At 34.6% G+C, this 23760-nt stretch overlaps 1 protein-coding gene across 6 annotated transcripts in view; it reads right to left on the bottom strand.

Moving 5' to 3' along the window:
• Positions 1-182: 182 nt before the first annotated feature.
• Positions 183-23760, bottom strand: part of LOC123710663 (trafficking kinesin-binding protein milt) — a 43718-nt gene continuing 20140 nt past the window's right edge. For 3 of the 6 annotated variants that reach the window (XM_045662711.1, XM_045662707.1, XM_045662710.1), the window contains 11 exons: positions 18645-18721; positions 17464-17628; positions 15960-16155; positions 12159-12289; positions 9506-9595; positions 7099-7304; positions 6366-6539; positions 5295-5434; positions 4146-4298; positions 2900-3050; positions 183-2778 (listed from right to left, as the gene is read on the bottom strand). In XM_045662711.1, the coding sequence (XP_045518667.1) occupies positions 2055-2778; positions 2900-3050; positions 4146-4298; positions 5295-5434; positions 6366-6539; positions 7099-7304; positions 9506-9595; positions 12159-12289; positions 15960-16155; positions 17464-17628; positions 18645-18695 (2181 nt within the window). In that variant the 5' untranslated portion in view covers positions 18696-18721 and the 3' untranslated portion in view covers positions 183-2054. Of the gene's footprint in view, positions 2779-2899; positions 3051-4145; positions 4299-5294; positions 5435-6365; positions 6540-7098; positions 7305-9505; positions 9596-12158; positions 12290-15959; positions 16156-17463; positions 17629-18644; positions 18722-22072; positions 22317-23440; positions 23628-23760 lie in introns of those variants that run through there. The other 3 variants (XM_045662708.1, XM_045662709.1, XM_045662712.1) reach the window with 2 other exon arrangements.

Consider the following 23760-nt stretch of genomic DNA (forward strand, 5'->3'; position numbering starts at 1 on the left):
CTACAAGATAATTATTTTTTCATATTGAGGTGTCGACATTAAAAAAAGGTAATTTAGCACTGCCGCGACCTCCAGGGTAGTTTTTGACCTCACAAAAAATTCGAACACCGAAATTGCTATTCAATTTAAATATTTTAAAAAAAGTTTATAAAAGCGCTATCTAGCGATAAGTAAAACAAAACTTATGTTGGAATAATTTATATTTCTATTATAATACAATCATAGATATTATTGTAATCGTCAAATCTCAACAAGTTACTGTACACTTTGTGCCTTACACTTTCGAAGATCGAAATACAAATGCCAATGAACAATTCGTCTCACAGCCTTTCACAAATTCCGCTAAATGCTCTGAATAAAGATGAGAAAAACGAAATTCTAACCTATTAAGTCTTCTACGAGGATAAAAAATTATTCTAAACGTCTGATTAACGACGCATTATCACTGGCTACTCCTACTTAGCACCAATGAGGAGAAGATTACTTTTCAATTTCACGACAATAAGAACTGCGCATGAACCGACAAATGTCATTTGTCTCATTCCCTACTCATCATGTAAGAAAGAGACAAACATTAATCGTGGTGACAAACAGCTCAATCCTTACTATATAAACACGGGATTTTTTGATAAATATTGGCCTCTTTCATTACCTTAGATATTGAGCAAGACGGTGAGTTACAAAGAAAGTAAAATTTAGATTTAAAGTCAGTGATAATGATATAAGTACTTCAAGTCCTCATTATTAAATAAATAATAAAGCTAATTAAATACTAGAGACGATTGTGTTAACATGTCATTTCGTGATGCGTTTTGATTAATTCACCTCTACTTAACCTATGGCATGCACCATACTTACAATTAGACCCTGAGTTGACAAACAAACACGCCAAACAAAACTATTTTTGGAAAAAAATGTCAAAAAACTCGCAGCAATTGAGCTGCCACTGAATTTAATAATAAAAGCTTTTGTTTTTATATAAGGGAAATAATTATGAATAATAAAAAACTTTATTTCTTAAAATGTCAACTGTCAAGAGTTTTTTGACAACCGACATTACCGATTCATAGATAATAACATAATTTGTACTCTGCTACAGAAATTATTTACATTGCCAGTAATACTTTAGTGTATCAATGCTATTTGAAAACTAAAAAAATACTAAAAATAAAACAACCTTCAAAATTAAATTAACTGATTTCCTCTACTGTCCACACATATCCAATGACTGTTGAATAAGTACAGTAGATTATAATTAAAAATATAAATATTTATGATTAATAATATGATATTATTAATAAAAATTATTATATTCACTCATTAAAGGGAAATGTGAAGACAGTTTTGTTTTTTTATCAATTTGTCAATAATTTATCACAAATTTTCCCTCAAATCACGTTTGATGTAAATTATCGATAGGAATGTTGCAAGAGAAAATTTGGAAATTGACTGAAAAAATGACTGACAGATGTCATAAATGCAAAAAACCAAAAGTCAAAAATACAATAAAATCACATAGTAAATCAAAAAGATAAAAAAAAAACAATTACAATCGACATTCATAGATCTAACAATTAGGTACCTGATATAAAACAACTAAGCCTACACCTACACCTAAATCACAAGAGTAACAAAATAATAAGCGGAGTTCGGACTCATACAATCAAGAATAATCATTAAATAGGTTAGTTGACGTTTAATCATGAAGCAAATGTAGATTCGGAATTTGAAAATATATGACCACAGACTACATCTAATTTCGTATTGATTCTTTTTTTATGAATAAATTTTCAGCCTGTTTCAAAAGTGTCAGCTAGCCTATTTGGATTTTAGTCTAACTCCGCTAAAGGCTGATAATTATGTGCGGCTCTATTAAATCATCATTTATGAAGCGGCCGAGCGTTACATTTCCTGATATTAGATGACAGCACCGTATAAGTATAATCTGTATCTTACTACGCTGTTAAAAAACTCTTTATTATAAATGTAACGTGAATACTTCTTGTAAAACTGCCATCTTGAAAATTATAAAGCTCCATAATAACGTGACACTCTCATAGTAGGCCACCCTTCCTACCGAAGAGGAAGGTGCTTAGCGTGCCTAATGGGGAAGAACTAAGAGGAGTGCTGTTTGTTGTACTAGGGCCGACTCCAACCGTGCCTAGGTCCCCTCGCGGTCTAGGCGCCCGTTGGCCTCTCGCCCGTCTGCCTATCGTCCCCGTGTCTAAAGCTCCCTGCCCCGGTTGCGCCGGAACTCCAAAAGGGGCGTCCACACGCTCGACAGGCGGGGCAGCGGGTGATCTAAGCGTGCGCTTCAAACACGTGAGCTGCTCCATCGGACTCCTATGAACCAGGCCTGAGTAAAGCGAGCCCGCAGTTTGAAGAGCGAGGGGAGCGGGGGACCCATCCGACGAGGGCGACGTAAGGTATCTGCGGCGGAGGATGGAAGTCCCGCTCGCGATCAACGCGTGTAACGATGGGGGGACATCGTTGGGACGCGGAGTTGGAGGCGGCGAGGCGTCTGGCGATCCCAGGAGGGGGCTGTTCGCGGGCGTCGCGGTTGGGGAGAAGTGGGGCCGCGAGGGCGGAGCAGAGGGGGTGCAGAAGGAGTCCCGCCGCGATAGCACGGGCGACACGGCCGCGGATGTTCTACGCGATGTCAGCCGCGAACTCCAAGCACTACCCAAAACGCTACTCGCGAGACTGCTCATCCCACTGCTGCATACACTATTCACACTACTGCCAGCGAGACTGCCGTCGTTCGGGTGTAATACGGTGCTGGGAATAAATAAAATTGGAAATTAAAACATTTAGGAACACACAGTCTTACGACAGCGCCGGCCTCTTTTAAGTAAGAAACGACTGATACTATGTAAATTAATAATTTAAACAGTCTTACCTATTCGTAAAAGTGTAAATGTGACTAGAGTGAGGGAGCCGCAACATATCGTCATCTTCCTCTACATCCGAGAGTCGGTACATCCGCAAACCGAGAGCTTGAGCTGATCTCGATCCTCGTACGCCTACACCTTCCTGTTCTTCTAGTAAGCCTAAAATAATTTAATGTTAGAATATATAAACAAAATTAATAACGTGCATCGTAAATATTAATTTAACAATTCAGATATGCCATAAATTTTTACGCTAAAAGGTACGAAATATTTCTTGCATAATACATTTTTATTCGACCGCCTTCGTGGCCTAATAGTCAATCAATGGTTTGTCTACCGAAATATTGTTTCAAGTACGCATGACCTACATGACCATTATGTATACATATACGTCAAAGTATGCCCCTGTAGTACATAAATTGACTGAGAAATTGAATTGAATTAAGCCCTGAGCATGATATATCCTTCATTTGTTCTATTAAACGGAATAAGGTACACAATTGGGAGTCATGGGGCTGACGAGTGTATAAGAGAAGTTTAGGGATCTTTCTTTTCATACGCAACGAACACGCACAAATATTATTACGTATTTTCTTTTAATTTTTATTTACTATGTACTCTTACACACATATATTCCAAGTCTTCTTTGCTTATATTGTTAATTTTTACTATAATATTTTTTTCTACTATTATCATGATTACATTATTTTTCTTTTTTGCTTCTATTTTTATGGTATCTGGCAGAATGACCAGCACTGTGGAACGCGTCTCCTCCACAGCATAATGCTGAACCAGGACCAGTTAAAATCACAACCCACATTACACATGTGTGTGTTAAAATGTACCTTATATCCTTAAAGAAAGTATTGTTATTTTCTCTTTCGATTATTATTTTGTGTGTGTCTGTTCCGATAGTAATAAATGTTATGTCTAAATATAATTAAAGTTAAATAAAAATAAACCAATGTCGCAACAACTTTCTAGGTTCAGACTTAGGCCCAGGCCTCAGATATCTATATCTGTTCTGTCATCATTTCTAATTGGCAAGTAGGTGATCAACCTGTGCCTGACACACGCCGCCGACTATTGTGGCTAAAGCATGCTGGTCACGTCTTCCTTCGCCGTACCGAGCGACCGTTAAATGCGCACATGAAAAGTCCACTCGTGCACAGCCGCGGATTGAAGCCACGAAGTCAACATTGCTTGTATAATGAAAGTTAAAACTATAAAGTTTAAAAAAAACAAATATCCTACCGGACATGTTAGGCTTAGCCAGCTGTGCCCAGGTGTGTAGAGTGAGGGAGCCCTCCAGCGGTTTGACGATCTGCAGCTTGTGAGGAGTTCGGAACCTCGCCCCTCCACCCACTCCCGCCCCCCACACTGCACTCTCTTCACTCCACTCGCGATCTGTAAATTTTATTAAAACACTTTAAAATACTGAGACACTCACATAGGACACCACAACTATAGGCCTCAAACTTTCTTAATAAGGTAAGCATTAGGAGAACTGGCTCCACCCTAACCAGTTCTTGACCTACGTTGGGTAATGTTGGAAAAGAACAACAACTGATCGAGAACTATTTATGTGCGCAGACTATATATTTTATTTATTTATTTTTTATTATCACGCCTTTTTGATCTCCCAGAATCTTCACTTGCTACGGTCTTGAGCACCATACATGCTCATTGGTGATAGGTACTTTTGTTCCTTGTCTGGTACGTCCTGGATTTGGTCCAGGTATGTACAACAAGGCCTAACCAACCCGATTTCACCATCCAAGGTTGCCTTGTATATCCTTCATGTTAACTGCTTCTCATTAATCCGTTCTATATGGCCAAACTACCAAAGCATTTCCTTTCGTATCCTTGTCCTTGTTCCTTGCGTCCCTTTTTAACCCGCACTGTTCACGTGTCTCACTATTACTCAACCTATCGCGCAATGTTACAACTACATAGGTACATAGTATGAAAATTCACGTCTTTAACATTGTAATTAATAATAAAAATAATTAAGCTTTAATTAGTATATTTTTCAGTGTAAAAAAATACAATTATTTTTTCTTAATTTTTTTTAAAGCCAGATATTTAATTGTTTTATCAAACGGTAATCATGTAGCCAAAGCTGTAAATCCACCAGAAACCAGTTCCTTGTGTTAGACAAGCGGGCTTCATTATATAACTATTCCCGATATACAATTTTGAATGTACTGAATAACACAACAAATCAAAGCCAAAATCTGACATACACGTGTTTACAGCAAAGTAACGTACTAAAATAATTCAAAGATTAATAAAAAGATAAATAACAAATTTACATGATTTCATATCGTATCATTAATAGTACAAAAGAATTTTATTTAAAATTAAATAATGTAAATAGCAATTATATTATAGCAGTATTACCTGTCCGTTTATTCCTAAGAACGTGTGAGGCAGCCAACGAAGCACGCCGCGAATCGATTTCTTGCGGCGTGAGCCGTCTTAAAGCCGCAGCCAATTCTGCAGCTCCTGGCGCTCCGGGAACTCCAACGCCCGAGCCACCGCTAACACATAATATTTAAATCAAGAACCGTATTTTTCACGAACGATTAACGTATACCCACGTATACATTCACGTACGTTCGTACAGAAACCTTATATGTTTTGTTCTGGTTATCTGGATAATTATATCAGTAGTGAATTACTACAATTACTTTCCAAAAACAGTCATTAGCAAATTAAATGCAATTTAGCATAGTATATTTGCTTAGGTAAACATTTCCATAATTATGTTATATTAGCAACTAATCATTTGTCGTTTTTTTCAATTTGGTAAATATTATAAATGGAATTGAATTAAGATATTAGAATTTATATTTTTCATTTAAAATTTCACTGATGTAGTTTTAGGTAAAGAAACACAACTTAAGATCACAGTAATGCCTGAGAGCCAAAAACTATTTTTGTAACTGACAGAAGGCTGATTAATTTAAGAAATGATTTCTTTATATCCATATTTGAGGCTAGAATATGTACAACGTTAACGTCGCAGTCAAGACATCAGTCTGGCCGTTGATTTATTAAAAATGGTAGAACAAAACGCAACTGACAGCTAAACGTAAGGTTAACTATGTTTAAGTATAATTGAAAATTTGATAATTATAAGTTTTGAAGTTGATCGGTGTTTATTTCCACTTTCTATTAGCTTATCCGATATTATCATAAACAATGCCACGACCAAGACGATCGAATCTTTCTCGACAAAGACGTAATGCAATAAATGAGTGGAACGATTTTGATGAGTGTTTAAGTGGATTCGAGAATAATTCAGATTACACGTTTTTGTTTGTTTTTTTTTATATTTTTTATAAAACTGCTTTATCCTAGAATCTTCGGTGCTATTGTGTACTTATATCGTATTAGTAGTAACTGTTAGAATAATTATGTGAAAATATATTTAAAAAAATTATTTGCATGACTATAACTATGACTTACGGGTATAAATCTTCAGATTCAACATCGGATATATCTTCAAAGAAGCTATCAGTTGATATAGTTTTGGTCTTTGGTTTCGGTTTGGGCACACCCTCGCTCTCAGATCCGGATAAGGAAGCCCCGGACCAGCGTGACGCGCATTGGACTGTCTCGAACACTTTCTGCATGCTTGAACTGGAAAATTCCTTTTTTTGTAATATATATATATATAGAGAATATTTATTGCATTGTTTGCATAGCTTGACTGAACAACCAACCACAGACAATAATCAAAATATATTTAATGATGTAGCCCCTTGTACGTTAATTTTATTGTTATAACTATAAATAAATAATAATAAAAAATAAATATATTGCAGTATTTACATTCGTTGCCTGAGAAATCAGCGATAGAGAATATTTAAGTCAAAAAATATATATAGTACATCACAACAAACAAAAATAATATTTGTAATGTAAAGTGTTTATGGTCAATGACTCTAAATTTGCCTGTACTGCCTTTAAACGTAAGTTATTATTATTAAATATTATTTAAGATCAATTGAGAGGTTTCTCAATAAATGCCTCATTTGGAGAAATGTTTTTAGATATTAGTAAGATTCAATAGACTTAGCTCTACGTAAGTCTCCAGAATGTCAAAACCTAGTACCTTATAGAAATACGAAAGTCATATTTAGGTCTGACTCTCAACTCATTGTCTTACCCTAGACGACTTTCTCTTTAATAAACTTACTTTGCCAGCGGATCCCCAATGCCAGAATCCAAGCTGAACTCGGAGTAGACCGAGGAATGCATCTCTCGATGCAGACTCGCTGGGAGTAGACCCGCAGCCGCTGCTACACTCGGCATGAGACCACGGACCGGTTCGCCTCGTTTGCGAACTTGCCGTAACGCCTCTTGCGCTTCCGCCAAATGTGCTGCCACTTCCGAATATCGTTCCTGTAAATATAAAACCATTGTTTTCTTATGCCTTTATACAAAAACTACTTGTTATCGTAACCATTTATGGAAATGTATTTGTATTTAAATGTATAATGTATTTGGTAGGGATTCTTACAATCACGGGCGTTACAGATCTATAATTACTAAATATATAGAACGACAGGACGAACATTGATTTAGAAATCTTTCGAAATTTTAGACCTTAGAAACAATATCACAGTATACAAGTCTATAGACTGAGGACAGCGATGCGTATTTTAAAGAATTCTTTTTCGTCTTTCAAATTGTTAAAGTAAAATAAAGTCGTATTTCGTAGCCCTCTTTCGTATATAATATGACAAATAACGGTTATTATTTATTTGTTGAAACTGTTGCTCTTGGGAAAACTCTTGAAAAAATATATTTTACGAAATATGTTTTGCGTAGTTACAAATGATTACTCTATTGTATATAACTTTTCCAATCTACAACTCTACTACTCAGTGAAAAGCTCAGTTGAAGTGGGACGCTTCAAGTGAACTAATTTCAAAGCCACATATATCAATGATGCGATGGAAAAAGTGAGTATGAAACCAGTTTTATGTATTAATTTGTCTAACAGAACATATACGTATTCATTTAATATACTTTATAAATAATCAGATCAAAAACATTCAAATGAACTGAATGTTTGGTATTCAAATTAAATTAAATATTTTCCTAGAATTAGTTTTACCCGATTTAATGAAAATTTAATTGAAAAGTTAAATAATATTTTATATTGCGATCTGTACTATTTAGATTGGATTACTAAGTAGGTTAATCTAATCAACTTCGGAATAGGTTATACAATAACATAAAAAATAAATCAATGGCGCTACAACCTTTTTAGGTCTGGGCCTCAGATTTCTGTATCTGTTTCATGATCATTTGTTGATCGAATAGGCAAGTAGGTGATCGGCCTTCTGTGCCTGACGCACGCCGCCGCCGCCGCCGACTTTTTGGGTATAAAGCAAGCCGGTTTCCTCACGATGTTTTCCTTCACCGTTCGAGCTAATGTTAAATGCGAACATAGAAAGAAAATCCGGGGATCGAACCTACAACCTCAGGGATGAGAGTCGCACGCTGTAGCCACTAGGCCAACACTGCTCATAAAATATACAATATCATATCTTATCTTAAATTATAAATTGAATTTATTAGATCAAAGAGAATGCGATTTTAATAAGATTATAATTCTTTGTCTAGATAAGAGCGGTGTTGGCTTCTTTACTTATCGTACGACCTTGTCTGAGATCGAATTTGAATCACGGCTGTGGACAAAATTAAGGTGAAGAAAATTGACCTTTGACTAACGTGTATCGGGCACAGAAGGCTGATGGTGTACGTACTTTCCTGTTAGAAAAAAATATTACGAAACAGAAACCTAACGCCAAGACCAAGGATTCTACACCACTGTTTTTTAAAAATAAAATGTTTAAAGTATTTTGTATTGAGCACGAAAAGAGGTATATTACAATTCATTATAATCACATGTGTATTAGTATAATAAAATATATATTAAGATTAAAACTAGGTAATAACTAAACAATGTAAACATATAGATAATAATTCATGACTCCTGCTTATTAGTCATGGTCAACAAAAGTCTACAACTGCAAGAATTCCCAATTTGTAAACAAAAGAACGAACTTCTTATAAAGTTCACATACACGATGCAACAGTCGAGTTTATTGCGGGCTAGCAAGATCGTACGCAGCTGCGAAGTTTTACTAATGTTAGCAACTTAAAAAGTACTTTATTACTCAATTATGTAGTACAATGTAGAGTGTATAATTGTATGGACAAAACCAACCAAAGCCAATTGATTTCAACGCTTTAGGGTGTTCGTCGTTAAATCGACGTTACATGAAAGTGTATTTCTTAATTGAATTAATTGTAGGAATTAATTTGTCCTTTGTTTATTGTAGGAATATACACACTTTACATAAATACTTAAAATCCTTGCCTCAAAATCATTATTTTATACTTTAGACGGAGAAAATATCTAAATCATTCTAGAATCAACTTGAGCACACAAAAAATTCATTAAAATCTAACCGTTTCTAAGTTTTGTTACGCACACACAGAAGATGTAGATATTTATATATTTAAAGATATTCTTTAATTAATCATGAACGCAATGTGTATAGTGTATACCATTACATCATAGGGCTCACCTTAACATCGGCCAACTCGGCCGCGAGTGCATTTTGATTTTCTCTTGTTATTTCCAATACTCGCAGCGTGTGATCATGCTCGGCTGTTAACTGGAAACAAATTAAAATTACTTAATTTAATTGCAACGTGGTATTAATTAGTAATATTTCTTGTATATTTCAGCGCAAAAAAATATTTATTATTATTTAGGTATACACACTGGCAGCTTAATAAGTTTAGGTTTAAAGACGGTGCCCTAGTTACACTTTCCAGATGTCTATTTAAGTCAGCCTCTACTCCGTTTCGAGACTAGGTTCTTTAAGGAATTTGTATTATATTGAGTGGTCTTCACTTTTAAAGAATTTCCCCTCAAATGTGTGTTAAACTTAAAGTAAAGAGCTTTTCAATTCTGGGAACTTAATACAGTAATAATATTTACATCGGATAACACAAAACAGAAGAAAATTGAGATTTAACAAAGGATGTATGTCTTACTGTAAAAAGCAGTTTCTTCTAGACAACCCAAGCAATAGTAATATAAACATTTGAAATAATCCAGCAACGAACTTACAACAATCAAAAAAACTTGTAAAAATGAAGGTAAAAAAATATCAAATGTTAATTGGTATAATATTGTCAATTGTTTCTTTAATGTAAATTTAGGCTGCGAGGTCTGTACGGCTACAGGCAGAGCATTCTACAATCGAATGGCAGTGACGGTGAATGAGGAATTGAAAAGTTATAAGTTTTATAGACATTAGAGACTTCCTAAACCAATAAGATCGAGTGCTTTCATTCGCTCTTTATAGTACATAATAATACTACTTTACATCGCTTATCACACAAAACAGGAGAAAAAAATACCAAAAGCGGTTTTACTGCTAAAAGTTCATTCATCAACCTCTGGGAATAAGGTTAGGTAATAATTCCACGTATAATCGTAAACAAGTATAGTAACGGAAGTAATGAGACCCAAAAAACTCCTCCCACGCCAGCACATTGTGCCAACACCAACTTCATCTGACATTTAATCTAGGCATTTGGGTTACTAAATATTAAAATTACAATAGAAAACTACTATCTACATCATTATGAAAATGAATCTGATATACCTATATAATTACTGAATATAAGTAGGTACAGAGAAATTAAATGAATATACTGGCTAGAGTTAAAATTGGATAAAAACTGTTTAATCGGTTGCCATCTAAAATTCGCAATATTGGTGTGGTGTTTGACAGATTCAAGGGGGCATTAAAAATCCATGTCAAAGTTAATGTAGTGAACTAAAATTGGGACGTGTATCTCGCTCACAATATTTAGTTTCTCATGTAAATAAAATATAATTTTTTGTAATGAGAAATAAAGTTCTTTAGACATTAAAAAAATTCAGGTATATGATATAATATATATAGAGAAAATCAATGGCGCTAGAACCTTTTTAGGTCTGGGCCTCAGATTTCTGTATGTGTTTCGTGATCATTTTTTAATTGAATAGGCAAGTAGGTGATCAGCCTTCTGTGCTACGAGTAGTAATGTAGAAACTCCTACGAATACTCTGCATGGTATGTATAAGATACAGAGAGAAATCTCTACGCAACGCAAGTGATCGTTTGATCAAACACACAAAAAGGAGTAAATTTCGACTAAATCTAGACTAAATTTCAGTTCTTTCAACGTCCTTAGCTCTGATATTGCTGTGGGATCGCAAGGTATAAAAACTCGACATTACACTCGAGATTTTTAACGAACCACGTAAGGATCGAATATGATCATTGGTTTGTTGGAGACCCATTCTTGAACTATTTCAGACTTTAACGTAACTCTAAATACTACTTATTGGTGAAGCTTTTAACACACTTAGCTCCAACAACAAACAAATCCGTTAAGTTTCATATTTCATTATTAAATTATGTTGCCTAATGGTTACCGGAAATTCAGTATATTTTATGAAATCTATTAACGTCGTAACTTCCGACAAATTTACATTAGTTTCATATTACACATATATACGTATATGTACTATGGCTAAAGCAGAATATGTAGTGTGATAGATTGGCCTGGCCTACAATAAAAATTGTTTTCTGAAGAAATATATTTTTCTCACCAGGATGGTCGTCACAATCTACAAGTGGTATTGGTACGTTGAAAACAAACAATTAAAACAACAATATTTTAATTCAGAAATACTACAAAAAAATATTGTTAAGGAAAGGAAAAATCATTGAAAAATCTAATTACAATAGAAGGAATATTTATGCGTTTTCTATATAAATCTAGGACAAATATAACAAAGGTAAAACTTAATTATATCAAACACGATATGATCATGGACGTTGATGGACAGAAATTGTTTGACTTGACTTAAATCTGAATGGGGCCTGACGCAAACATATTTCTGTATTACTGATAATTAATAAATTATAAAAGGGTAACTGTTGCCTGAAAGAGATCGCTTGTTAGCGATAACTCCGCCAATTGCATCCCTTAGAATTTTTATGCATTATGTTATTTGTTTTTCTATAAATGTAACTAAGTGTAAATAATGTTGCTTTACAAATGCCTTTTGGTTCGGTCTCCAAACAATTGTTTTACCAGATATCGATCCTACAAACCACTGATTTCCACCATGTTCAGCTGCTACTTACAGCTGTCACCAGTTTTGTATCGTACCTGTTGTAAATTCCGGTCAGACACAGCAAGCCTTGCATTGGTCGAGTCTAGCTGTTGCTGAAGTTCACAGGATCTTTGTCTCTCTTCAGATAACTCGGACCCAAGTTCATTCGTCTCCGAATTAGCACTCGCTGAAAATTTATTTATTTATATATGTTAACATCGGTGTGGGATACATAAACTTAGTTCTCACACAAAAACTATCGCCAAATTTACAAAGTTATTTTTAAAAAAGCCCAATTCAGTTTATACAATTTTATAGCAAAAATAAATTATTACTATAAAGTTTTTGTACAATCTTCGTACGTCAAAATCTTGCGTATATTGGCTCTGAACATCTGAAAATTTAAAGAATTATCTTTTCAAACTCTAATTATACATTCAAAATCTATTTAAAAAGGCAGTGCAGCGAGCGACCTTACAATTAATAAATTAAATTCAAAAGGTCTTGCGAATGTATGGAAAAGTCTGCAAAAAGTGCGAAATTACCAAGTTGAATTATGTATTTCTTTAATTATAAATAACTTATCATTAAATTTAAATTGTTCTTTAAGCAAAATGTCACACACTCCAGTTAGATAGCGATAAATAACCCAGACAAAAAAAACAATTGCGCTACAACCTTTTTAGGTCTGGGCCTCAGATTTCTGTAACAATTTCATGATCATTTGTTAATCTAATAGGCAAGTAGGTGATCAGCCTTCTGTGCCTGACGCACGCCGTCAACTTTTTGGGTCTACGGCAAGCCGGTTTCCTCACGATGTTTTCCTTCACCGTTTGAGCGAGTGTTAAATGAGCTCATAGAAAGAAAATCCATTGGTGCACAGCCGGGGATCGAACTTACGACCTCATAGATGAAAGTCGGACGTTGAAGCCACTAGGCCAACACTGCTCATAATAACCAAGACACACCTATTTTTATACCCGAGATATCGAAAGGTCAGGACTGACCTGACCTGACAACAATTGCCTCTGCTAGCAAACCTATTCATGTTCTCTATGAGTAAATAATTAATCGTCGAATGGACTCCTTAGGTTTTAAGCGAGTAACCGAGCGAGTGAGTTATTAGTTGTAGCTATTAACAACAGTTAATGTTAGCTAACAAACTAACATTAAACAATTTCAGCTCGCATTGTTTTATAACATTTCATCTTAAAATAGATGAACTTCTAAGACTTTCACAACGTGCCATATCACGTTTTCATAAGTGCACTACTCGATCGAGGTCTCAGTATAACAGAATTTTAATATTATGAAGATGGCTATGAAGGCGAAGTCTATGTATATTACTAAACTTCCGAGCCAAGAAAATTTCATTTTTAAAGTCTTTATTTACACGAGCCAGGGGTTAGTATTGTTTTGTGTAATCAAAGGTGGCGATCGTACACAGCGCTTTATCCCAAAGCTGTCATAAATTCAAAAAAATTGTGACTTTTAATTATTTAAACGTATACATTACTGCTTAAAGTGATTTTTTTTAAAAGTATTGTTAAACAATAGTAAATAAAACAACGGACATAGCAAAAAATTAAAAGATACCAAGAGAAGGGTTATCTTGTTAAGAGATAATAACGTGGACATACAGTACATATTAACAATCACAATTAAGATAAAATCTTAAATTCATTAATTTAATATTAGTATAATTGCCAGCATGAAGCGTCTTTGAGACTCGAATATCATGTGATGTCGATATCTATTAGACATTAGATATATATCTATAAAAATTATGGGTAGCGTAGCAAAATATTCCATATGTTGGTATGTAGCTACTAAATTGGTAAGCTAAAAAAATAATATTAAGGCGAAATGAAGTTCGCGAGGGCTGCGATATATATGTAAATGATATATTATATACCCATTTATAAAGAACATTATTTTTACTTCACTTACATCACCATTTACATAATACAGCGAGCAAACATTTATTGAAATACACAAATACCAAGTGACGTCAAGCTGCTATTAGACGGATTAGGAGTTAAAATTTTACAATAACCATATAATTCAAGACGAATTATATAACACGGATTCATCTCAAATAAAACCATTACACTGATTTTCATTCGTGCAAGAATGCTTTATCTAATCCTGTTTCATCTTCATTCTGGACGTTTAATTATTCTCCTTGTTGTATCGAGTCCCGTTAGAACAAGTATGGTCTGACAGGGTGCGAATCTTAAAGACAACACGCTGCTAGGCCACCTTGCGCCACCGGGACCATATTTCTTCAATCTTCTCCATATATTGTAGAATAATTTCTGTTCTCTTCACTGGTCGTGTTTCGGGTAAACAATTTACATGTATTATCCAAGCCGTTACTGCTAAATAGTTGTTTGGTCTGTTAATTAATATTCTTGTTGTAATGTCTTCAATAAGGATTTGAACAAGGGGTTGGAAAAACTTGATGAACAGTGCCGTCAATGAGAAAGATGAAAATGAATTGACCTTGTTAGTGACTGGTCTACGTATTAAAATATTAGAGAGTTATTTAAATTTTAAGAATAAGGTTAATATATTCCTAATGTACTAAATAGAAACACTAAAATTAAAAACGACTCCTATCTACATTCGAATAAAAACCCGTTGTTAATTGTTCGCACTCAGTTCTAAATGAATGCCTCCGAAACTACAGATGTAAGTAACTGTGTGGTCCGAGAATGGTTCGGTTAGGTTAGAAATGTTTTTTTATAAATCCTAACCTTAAGCTTAATAATTAAGAGCCCAAGACAGAAAAAGTCCAAAAATCCAGCGGAACATTGCAACTTCGCAATTCGATGAACGACGCGAACCATGGATTATTAAAAGCGAAACGTCAAAACGTAATAAATGCGCTTATATCCGTTGATAAAATAATAAATGATTAATTCGTTAAGAATTTAAATCAATACGTGACAAAAGATAGTTATCAATAAGTGTTCTGGAATTCGCTGATAAAAATTATTCGTAACTGACACAATAGTATAAGAACATGGGAACACTTGCGAAAGCTGTGTTAACATACCAATAATTGCGTACATTGTCATTTCTTCCGTGCAAATGATGCAAGTCTCATCCATAAACTACGTAATCTCATAGTAACGGAAGAGAATTGTTTCGCATATCAATTATTTTATTTAATGACCAACTTCTTCTTGTTAATCATATTCACCTTCATGCAAATTTTAATACCCATCACAATGTATTTTAAGGTATTGTTTGTGATCAATTCAAAGTATTTAACTGAATGCATAAAGTTACCGCATCATATGTTTAAAATAACATATACATTATACAGAATTTAAAATATACATGACATATGAAATTATTATAATTTAAGAAGCAATCAAATTTTAATGGTCGATTTACATTTGGTATTAAACACAAAACGGGTAAAAAAATAATACAATATTTGTCTGAAATACTTAAAAGTTGGGTTTAAAACCATACAGACTTATATGATAATCTATATCAAATATTACGTCAAACAAATTCGTGGTAATAATTAAAAAAAGGTGTGGTTTTGCCGCAAGCCCAACCCCTGGTAACAGTTATGCAAACTATAAAACATTTGGCACACGATATTAATAAAGTCACTTTAATCGTTAAATTTACAGTGTTATATATATCGTCATATATGTTAATCCACTTACCCATAAATGCTTCCACCACATATGTCTATATATATATTTATTAGTGGCCAATTGAAAGAAACAGTATAAGTGCCCAACATATCATAAGAACATTTAAAACTGGTTCAGGTGAGTGTTATAATAACTAACAAGGCATTTACGGACTAACTCGTCAACTATAAGACTCACCTAGCTGAGCTGCGATGTCCCGCAGTAACTGCTTCTCGGCCAGCTCTGCAGAGTCCGCGCCGGCCGCGAGCCGAGATGCTTCGTCTCGTAGGGCTCTGTTCTCGCGCTCCAGTGCGCCGGTACGTCGCCGAAGGAGGGCAGCCGTCGCCGCCTCCTTCTCTTCCGTTGGGGAATCCTCTGTATCATTTGTTAGTATCTAGGAATAACATACATCTACAATTTAGTCTGGTTACTTATAAACTTTATATTTTGCATATAACAAGATTACTGTCGAACTATAATGACGTAACAGTATTGTCTGTATAACAAAAAACAACTAATTACCACTGCAGCCACCCACAAATCCCACAATTCTCGTAGTAGGGTTTTTCTATGAGCGCAACAAACACTAGCTCGAACGGTAAAGACTATCATAAGCATGGCTTTGACCAAGAAACTGGCATGCGTCATGCACAGAGAGCTGATTACCTAATTCTTCTAACTGCCCCATAGAGAGATATTGGTCTGTTTTTAAAATTAGAGTCAAAAGTAGATCTGAATTATTTGTTTCGGCTTTTCATAAATGCACATCAGGGAATAACTATTACGACTCAATTACCAATTAAAACCAAGTAGGTTTTCTCTTTACCTTTAACAATTAATTGAAAATAATAAACAAGCAACCCACGTTTGATTACAGCAATCATGTCGCTCTAACCTAGTTTTTCGTGAAGGACGGACGAGGTTTACTTGTACATGGAAATAACTGCGCAGTTTCATAACAAGTGACTTAATCTAATCTATGTTTATTATAAAAAGAAAGTTTAACGTATGTTTGTGATGTATTTTTTATTTCAAATTTGCCAAGAAACTTATGTTTAACAACATAACCTACAACTCAAATGGAGATTGGCAGAGCTCGCAGTCTTATACAGATGGGTGATGGTCAAAGGACTGGCCAATAGGCACAAAAAACCAATGCAAACCGAAAAACCAAGGGGCAGTGAAAAATTGAAAGAGCTGGCAAAAATTTGATGTTGACGGCAGAGGATAAAATAGCGTGGAAAACGTTGCAAGGCGCCGCATCTTAGAATAATAAAATTGTATATATATCTTTCTATGTATATAGTAAAGAAAGATATTCAACGACTATGCTTTATTTGATAAGTTAGTGCCCTAGGAAAACTTCCTCAAAAGTTGTATCAAGAGGTTAAGTTAATTCACAGAATTGAATATGTAATCAATTTCGAATGATATCTTATATTCTAGCACTATAAAGATAAGATTTATTCCAGTTAAAATTAATTAATAATTGATACAAATGAGAGTGAGTTACCCACCTTAAGTAATTAGTAAAAATAATTATTTCCCTTAGTACATATAATTTTTTATCTAAAATACCATTATATCTAGTCACTATTACATCATATATAAACTTTCTATGGATTGCCCATTTCCCACTCGAAATAAAATTATCTCAATGAAATATTAAGGGATTGGGATAGCAGATAACCTCAAATCCTACCTGAAGTAAATCGCTTTTGGCGTTGAGCTCGTGCTTAAGCTGTGTGATGAGGTCCCGAGCGCCACGTAACTCGCCTTCTAGGGCAGTGACACGAGACTCCAACCGCCCGTTAGCCGTCAGTAATTCCTTGCCGATACGAGCAGTTAGCTCCAAATCCTTTTCTTTCTAGAAACACAATACATTTTTCAATATATACAATTTAGTTTTAAAATCATCGTGTAATACGTTTCAGACAACTAAATTTATTATATTTATTTAATGTATAGATTTAAAAAATAAGTTTTCAGTAGTGTGGTGGGATCAAAATTTAATAATATTACATACTTTCTATTATTATTAATCAGAGTTAAGAGTAAACACTGTCTTCTGTGTGTTATAAACGTTAGGGCATCATTGTACACCTGCAAGCTTACCTCTGGAAAAAACCTCATGATTTGCGCTGGCATGTTTTTTGTAGCGAAAGCGAAAAACAAATACTAGTAATAATCGCTACAGGGAATACATTTCTACGAATATCTCTATTTCTATAGAAGACATATAACTTTTTTTTTTATATTCGTAGCAATTAAAATTTGTATTCTTCATAAAAACAAATATTAATGCGACTTGTATGAATGTTTGTTTATTATTTGACCAAAACTTCTGAATCAAACAAATCATTTGACATCACGGATAATAAATATCGAAAACAAAATAGCTTTTGGCATAAAAAATAACAAACAAACAACATGAGAACAAATATATCAAAAACCACACCTTCACAATTTCAAACCGTTCAACGTAATCACGTAGTATTGACTGCCTTTTAAATTTACGTTTAAAATTTAAAAAATCCATCAAATTTATTACTAATGGAGCGAGACGCCTGTACTTCTGAGCCGATGAAACGATTTTGATTATTTTCGTATAGGGTTCGATTGCACTTTAGAACTGTTTTATCTTAATTACACTTAGTCTATTTACTTAGCTATTAAGTAATAATTCCGTTTTAAATGGTTTTCTTTCTACAACGATAGCTTTTGTTTTCTTTCAAATATCGAACTTACAAATTTTCCAGCGACTTTTAACACAATTATATATGTTTCTGCTATCCGTCTTCATCTCTAGACTTTATAATTAACAAATCACGCAATACAAAAAAAAAACGTGTCGAATAAATTTACGTTCATTGAAGTACTCACTTCTTCTAAGAGCCTTGTTACCGCTTCGATGTCATTGTAGGTTTTTGTCATTTGGCTCACCCTGTTGCTGCATAGAACTGTAAACACACAACTAGTTATTAATCACTCCAAAACCTTTATCAAACTGTAGAAACAAAAGATAAGATAGTAACAATATAAACAATAACGACACAAATTAATAGAGTGATAGATAGCAAATAGTGTCAACAAAATAGCATGCCCCTACTTATAGATATAGAAGCTTAACTGAACCAGTAATTTTCAGTAATGGTCATCATCAGAGCAAAAAAAAATTTAATTACGCATTGAGATTAGGGCGTATAATAATGGAATTAAATACATTTGGACAATTGATAAACTAAGATATATGTATGTCAGTCTTAAACAGCTCAGTTGGTCACGCGTGGTTCAATAAATCTGAATTGGATTTAAATCCGTCAGGTATTTATCTAAACATCGGATAACACTTCGGTAATTAACATTTAAAAATGTACATGACTAACATAATACTAAGATTTTTTACATCGAAATTATTTGCCAAACAATTGACGAAGTCTCGAATTCAGACCATACCAGGCCTTCAACGGAATGAAATGAATATCGTAATACACTATTCTTTCACAACACAATGCATTTAAACACCCACATTATTGGACGATATTGACTGATACAATTTTATAACCGCATCAACATCAAATTAACTGACCAGCAAAAACTTCGTCGATGTCTACCGATTGCAAATTCATGGGTTCGTTTATGTTATATGAACCATGGTCATATTACAGATAATACGAATAATTAAACAAAGCTGGCTTCAGCACGAGCGTGAACCGTCACACAAAGTTATTGACTGCGTACAACCTGCGTATTCTATTGTGTAACATGGGAAAACTGGAAACAAAACATGTTAAGCTATTCATGAATGAGAATTTCATGTAGTTTTTGTACAGATTTCTATTTATTTACATACACTCTATGGTACAAGTCATAGACATCTCTTTTTTATGCAGAACTGGACATCCATTTGGTCACAGTCCTCATGTTAAGTGAAATGTCGCCTATAGGAGGGCTAGGACTGTCAAGGAAATGCCTTAACCGCCTCTTAAAGGAATCCATATTATAATGTCTAGGGAATGTTTATACAAGAAACGACGAACCACAGCGCAGTGCGCACTTGGGCATTATTCACCTAAATACCAAAATTCCATAGTACTTATAGGGAAAAAAGTACTATACATTCTTAAACTAATTTATATGCCCTATTAATAAGATCGCCCCGGTACAATGCCAAAGGGACCACGGCAAGGCACTGTACGCTAGGGAGGAGTTTTAGTGGCTGCTCACTTACTGTCTGAGTAGCAGAGTCTACTCACACTACTGAACTACAAGGAATGCGCAAATAGCATTTTCTACTCGGTCATTACAAATGCGTAAAATAAGGTTCTTGATACAATAGAATATTACTTATATCTAATAATAAGTCGCCACGTGACATACCATTTTTTATGTCAATTCAAAACATATCAAAATAGAATAAAATATGTTTATCATGGAATATAAGATACAGGTATCACTTATTCCACGTCATTAAATTTGCATCGCAAACATCCCTACTCATCGGCAAAGAAGACAGAGGGTGTTGGCTGAGACAAAAAGGCGGCGTAAAAAAACTCTCAGTACTCTTTTAAAATAGCAAATCATTTCTCCTGATACCATTCGACAAATATTAGCCTTAAGTTGTGCAGTATGTGCTGTAACATTTAATCTATTTTAAATTACAATATAGAATATCGCGTGTCTTACAGTACTTACTTTCGGAACCATCCAACAAATGCTAAATTTAATGTAACAGGAACCAAACTTATCTGATGTTAAGTGGACACATCATTTCCAGAAGGCTCGAAAGTTTGTTGCCGGCTTTATAAGAATTTGTACGCTCTTTTCTTGAACGACCCTAAGTTGAATTGGTTCGGAAAACCTACAGTGGGCAGCTGGTACCACATTACATATAATGTAATACTGTATATACTGTAAAACTAGTATTTACAAAGCAATTATATAGTGTTAGTAATACGTCGATGTAACCGTCGAGGCCGCTTTCCAGAGCATAAGAAACTAGTGGGAACTCACGACAGAAATAATGAGCACTTTGAATGATTATCAGATTTTTTCCCACTATTACTTAACATTAGAATTACGGCGGATATCGACTGTTGTCTCTCACGAACTTTTAAACTTTCTGTTTATGCTTTTTATAAGCTTAATCGTGTAATAGCTTGGCAACGCAAACTCATAATCAAAAACAATTATTTTTTCTTTATTAAAGCAAATACTAATGAACATTATCATTTCAATAATAATTATAATATCAGTTATAGAAGCAACCACTAGCAATTTGATACGCGAAATCGTTGAAAACCCTTCTAACATAAGCATAATAAAATCGGTAATTTTTTTTATTATACTAAGCGGCGTTTGTGATCAGTTTAGGTGAGGTAAAGCTAAAAATTTATACCTTCGTACATTCATTTCACAAATGTTTTACTTAATTTGTATGTAGTTAAAGAGCATGCGTCAACACATTATTGCATTGTACACTATTGCCGAGTGATGAAAAGATTGAAGCTGTTTTAAGGTAGAGCCGTGATTCGTCATATTTACCATAAATGAATTGGTGATTTCTTTCAGATGAGACACAGACCTAACTTTTCCGGAGACAATAACAACTGATTATTAAACGTGGTGGTCATTTAGTCGTTTTTTTTAGTTTATATGTAAAATATATAACCTAACAAAGTATATGAACGTACATTACGTATTTTAAAATATTTATATTTTTATATAAAAAATCGGCCTCAGATATCTGTATCTGTTTCATAATCATTTGTTAAACTAATAGGCAAGTAGGTGATCAGCCTTCTGTGCCTGACTCTCGCCGTCGGCTTTTTGGGTCTAAGGCAAGCCGGTTTCCTCAAGATGTTTCTCTTCACCGTTCGAGCTAATGTTAATCGCGCACATAGAAATAAATTCCATTGGTTCATTTCGACAGCCGGGGATCGAACCTACGACGTCAAGGATGAGTCGCACGCTGAAGCCACTAGGCCAACACTGCTCTCATACTTTATATAGACGATTTAATTGTCTTCGTATATATTTTATTAACTCTATAATGACAATGTCTCCTTCTACAGTCACGATTTTAAGAATGTACATAAACTTATTGATAAAAGAACAGTGCAAACTTTTTAAGCGTTATATGACATGAAAAGTCTGAAGCATGAAATGTGTTAATAATGATCAGCCATAGAAAGGAACACGAAGTGAAGTGCAGGTTGTTATCAAAGCATTGTAAAGAGTCAAAAGTTTGCTAGATGACCAAGAGCGCGATGGGTATCCAGTTAATGCGGTTATGATTTCCATGATCGTACCTCGGTCGAGGAGCAATGTCCGTATGACGCGAAAGTACAGGCGTCCAAACCTATCTCGGGCAAGATGGTATAAGAAGTCTGGATATTCGCCGAGACACTCGCGAAGTTCCGCGTCTGGAAGATGGCTCAGCTCCTGGAAGAGCTCGAGATCGAAGCCGGGCGGCGGCGAGGCACGCGAGTCGCTCGCGCACCCCGCGCCCGAACCCGCACCGCCCTCCGCCGTGATCCGCCCGCCCGCCGGACATCAGCCCGCCCGCCCACACAACCACTCTCCTCACTTTACAGTTTTCCACAACCAATTAAAAATCTGTCCGTCGACAACCAGACTCTCCGTTCAACTGATTCAACATCACTTCACACACTAATATTTAAGTTGATGCCATAAAAAGGTAAATATTTAGACACCTATAGAATAAAAATGTATAAGACACGACAACGGACCGAGTCTAAATCAAATAAACTCGTAACAAGCTAAACACGAAACGAAAAAGGCTTTAGATGACCGGGTGACGTTTATTCGCATATAGATATTATTTTTTACGATACATAGGTATGGATGGCCGAAGGAAAATAATGAAATTTATCGTTGTAGCCACACAGTGAACAATAAAATAACAATGGAACTATTAAACAGTTACCTAACGCTTCAATACGTAATGAATATCTTTAAACCGGTGTACATTGATATTAATTCTTGAATAACCATGTAATTACCGTATTTTAAACGAAATTGTAGCCCATTTGCCGCGTTAATGATAAAATGACAGCTGTGAAGTTAAATTGCTTAAGCAATTATTAACAATAGCTGTGTTTAAATAGTGTTTAAGTGGGTTTTTTTAACTTGGAACAAGATGTTTTAGATGAGGGACGCTTTATTTTGACGTTTATGCCACTGTCATTTTTATCCATTGGGTACAAAGTACCAAAGGCCAACGACGCACGTGAGTCAACGCGTTACGTCAACTGGCCTTGTCTCTCATGTCCTAGGTTCTCAAACATATATCAATAAACTATCTGGCACAATATAGTTTAAACTATGCTATATTCTATTTATAAACAATATACCGCATTACGATTTATTTGAAGTTTCATGGACACGAAAGTGTTAAATACAACGTGAATTAAAAACTAAAAAACGCACAAGGTTACTAAGTATTAACATTATCAGCGGTGATAAGTAATTCGAAATTTAAATATAAACGGTAAACTACTGGTTAATAATTAATGGTTGACATTGACAAGTTGAAGCAAGTAAAAAAATGTTAAATGCATTTATGAAATACTGCTATCTAACTACGAGCCAGCGTTAATAATGAATGTATATCGTGATTCGATAACCCGATTAATTGCTCAAGGCATACCACTCACTTTTCTATATCCATCTAATGCACTTGAGTCACTTTGCACTAATGTCTTACAATCATTTCTTTAACGGTTCCTGTATTTGAGGTCAATGTTAATAAACTTTCACGATCAAATGTATGAAAACAACGTATTTTTACGTGAGACACTTGCGAACGACGAACGTCCACTTCCGTCCACACCACATTTATGACTACGAAATAGTTTGCATTTGGTTAAGTTAATGTTAAATTATGTGCAAATTTGAACCGTATAACTTTAAAATAAGATTCATTATTGAATCTATTATAATTATACTTAGCTGTAATCGTGCTTAGGCATAGTAA

Source organism: Pieris brassicae, chromosome 6 (genome assembly GCF_905147105.1).
Source record: "Pieris brassicae chromosome 6, ilPieBrab1.1, whole genome shotgun sequence".
NCBI lineage: Eukaryota > Metazoa > Arthropoda > Insecta > Lepidoptera > Pieridae > Pieris > Pieris brassicae.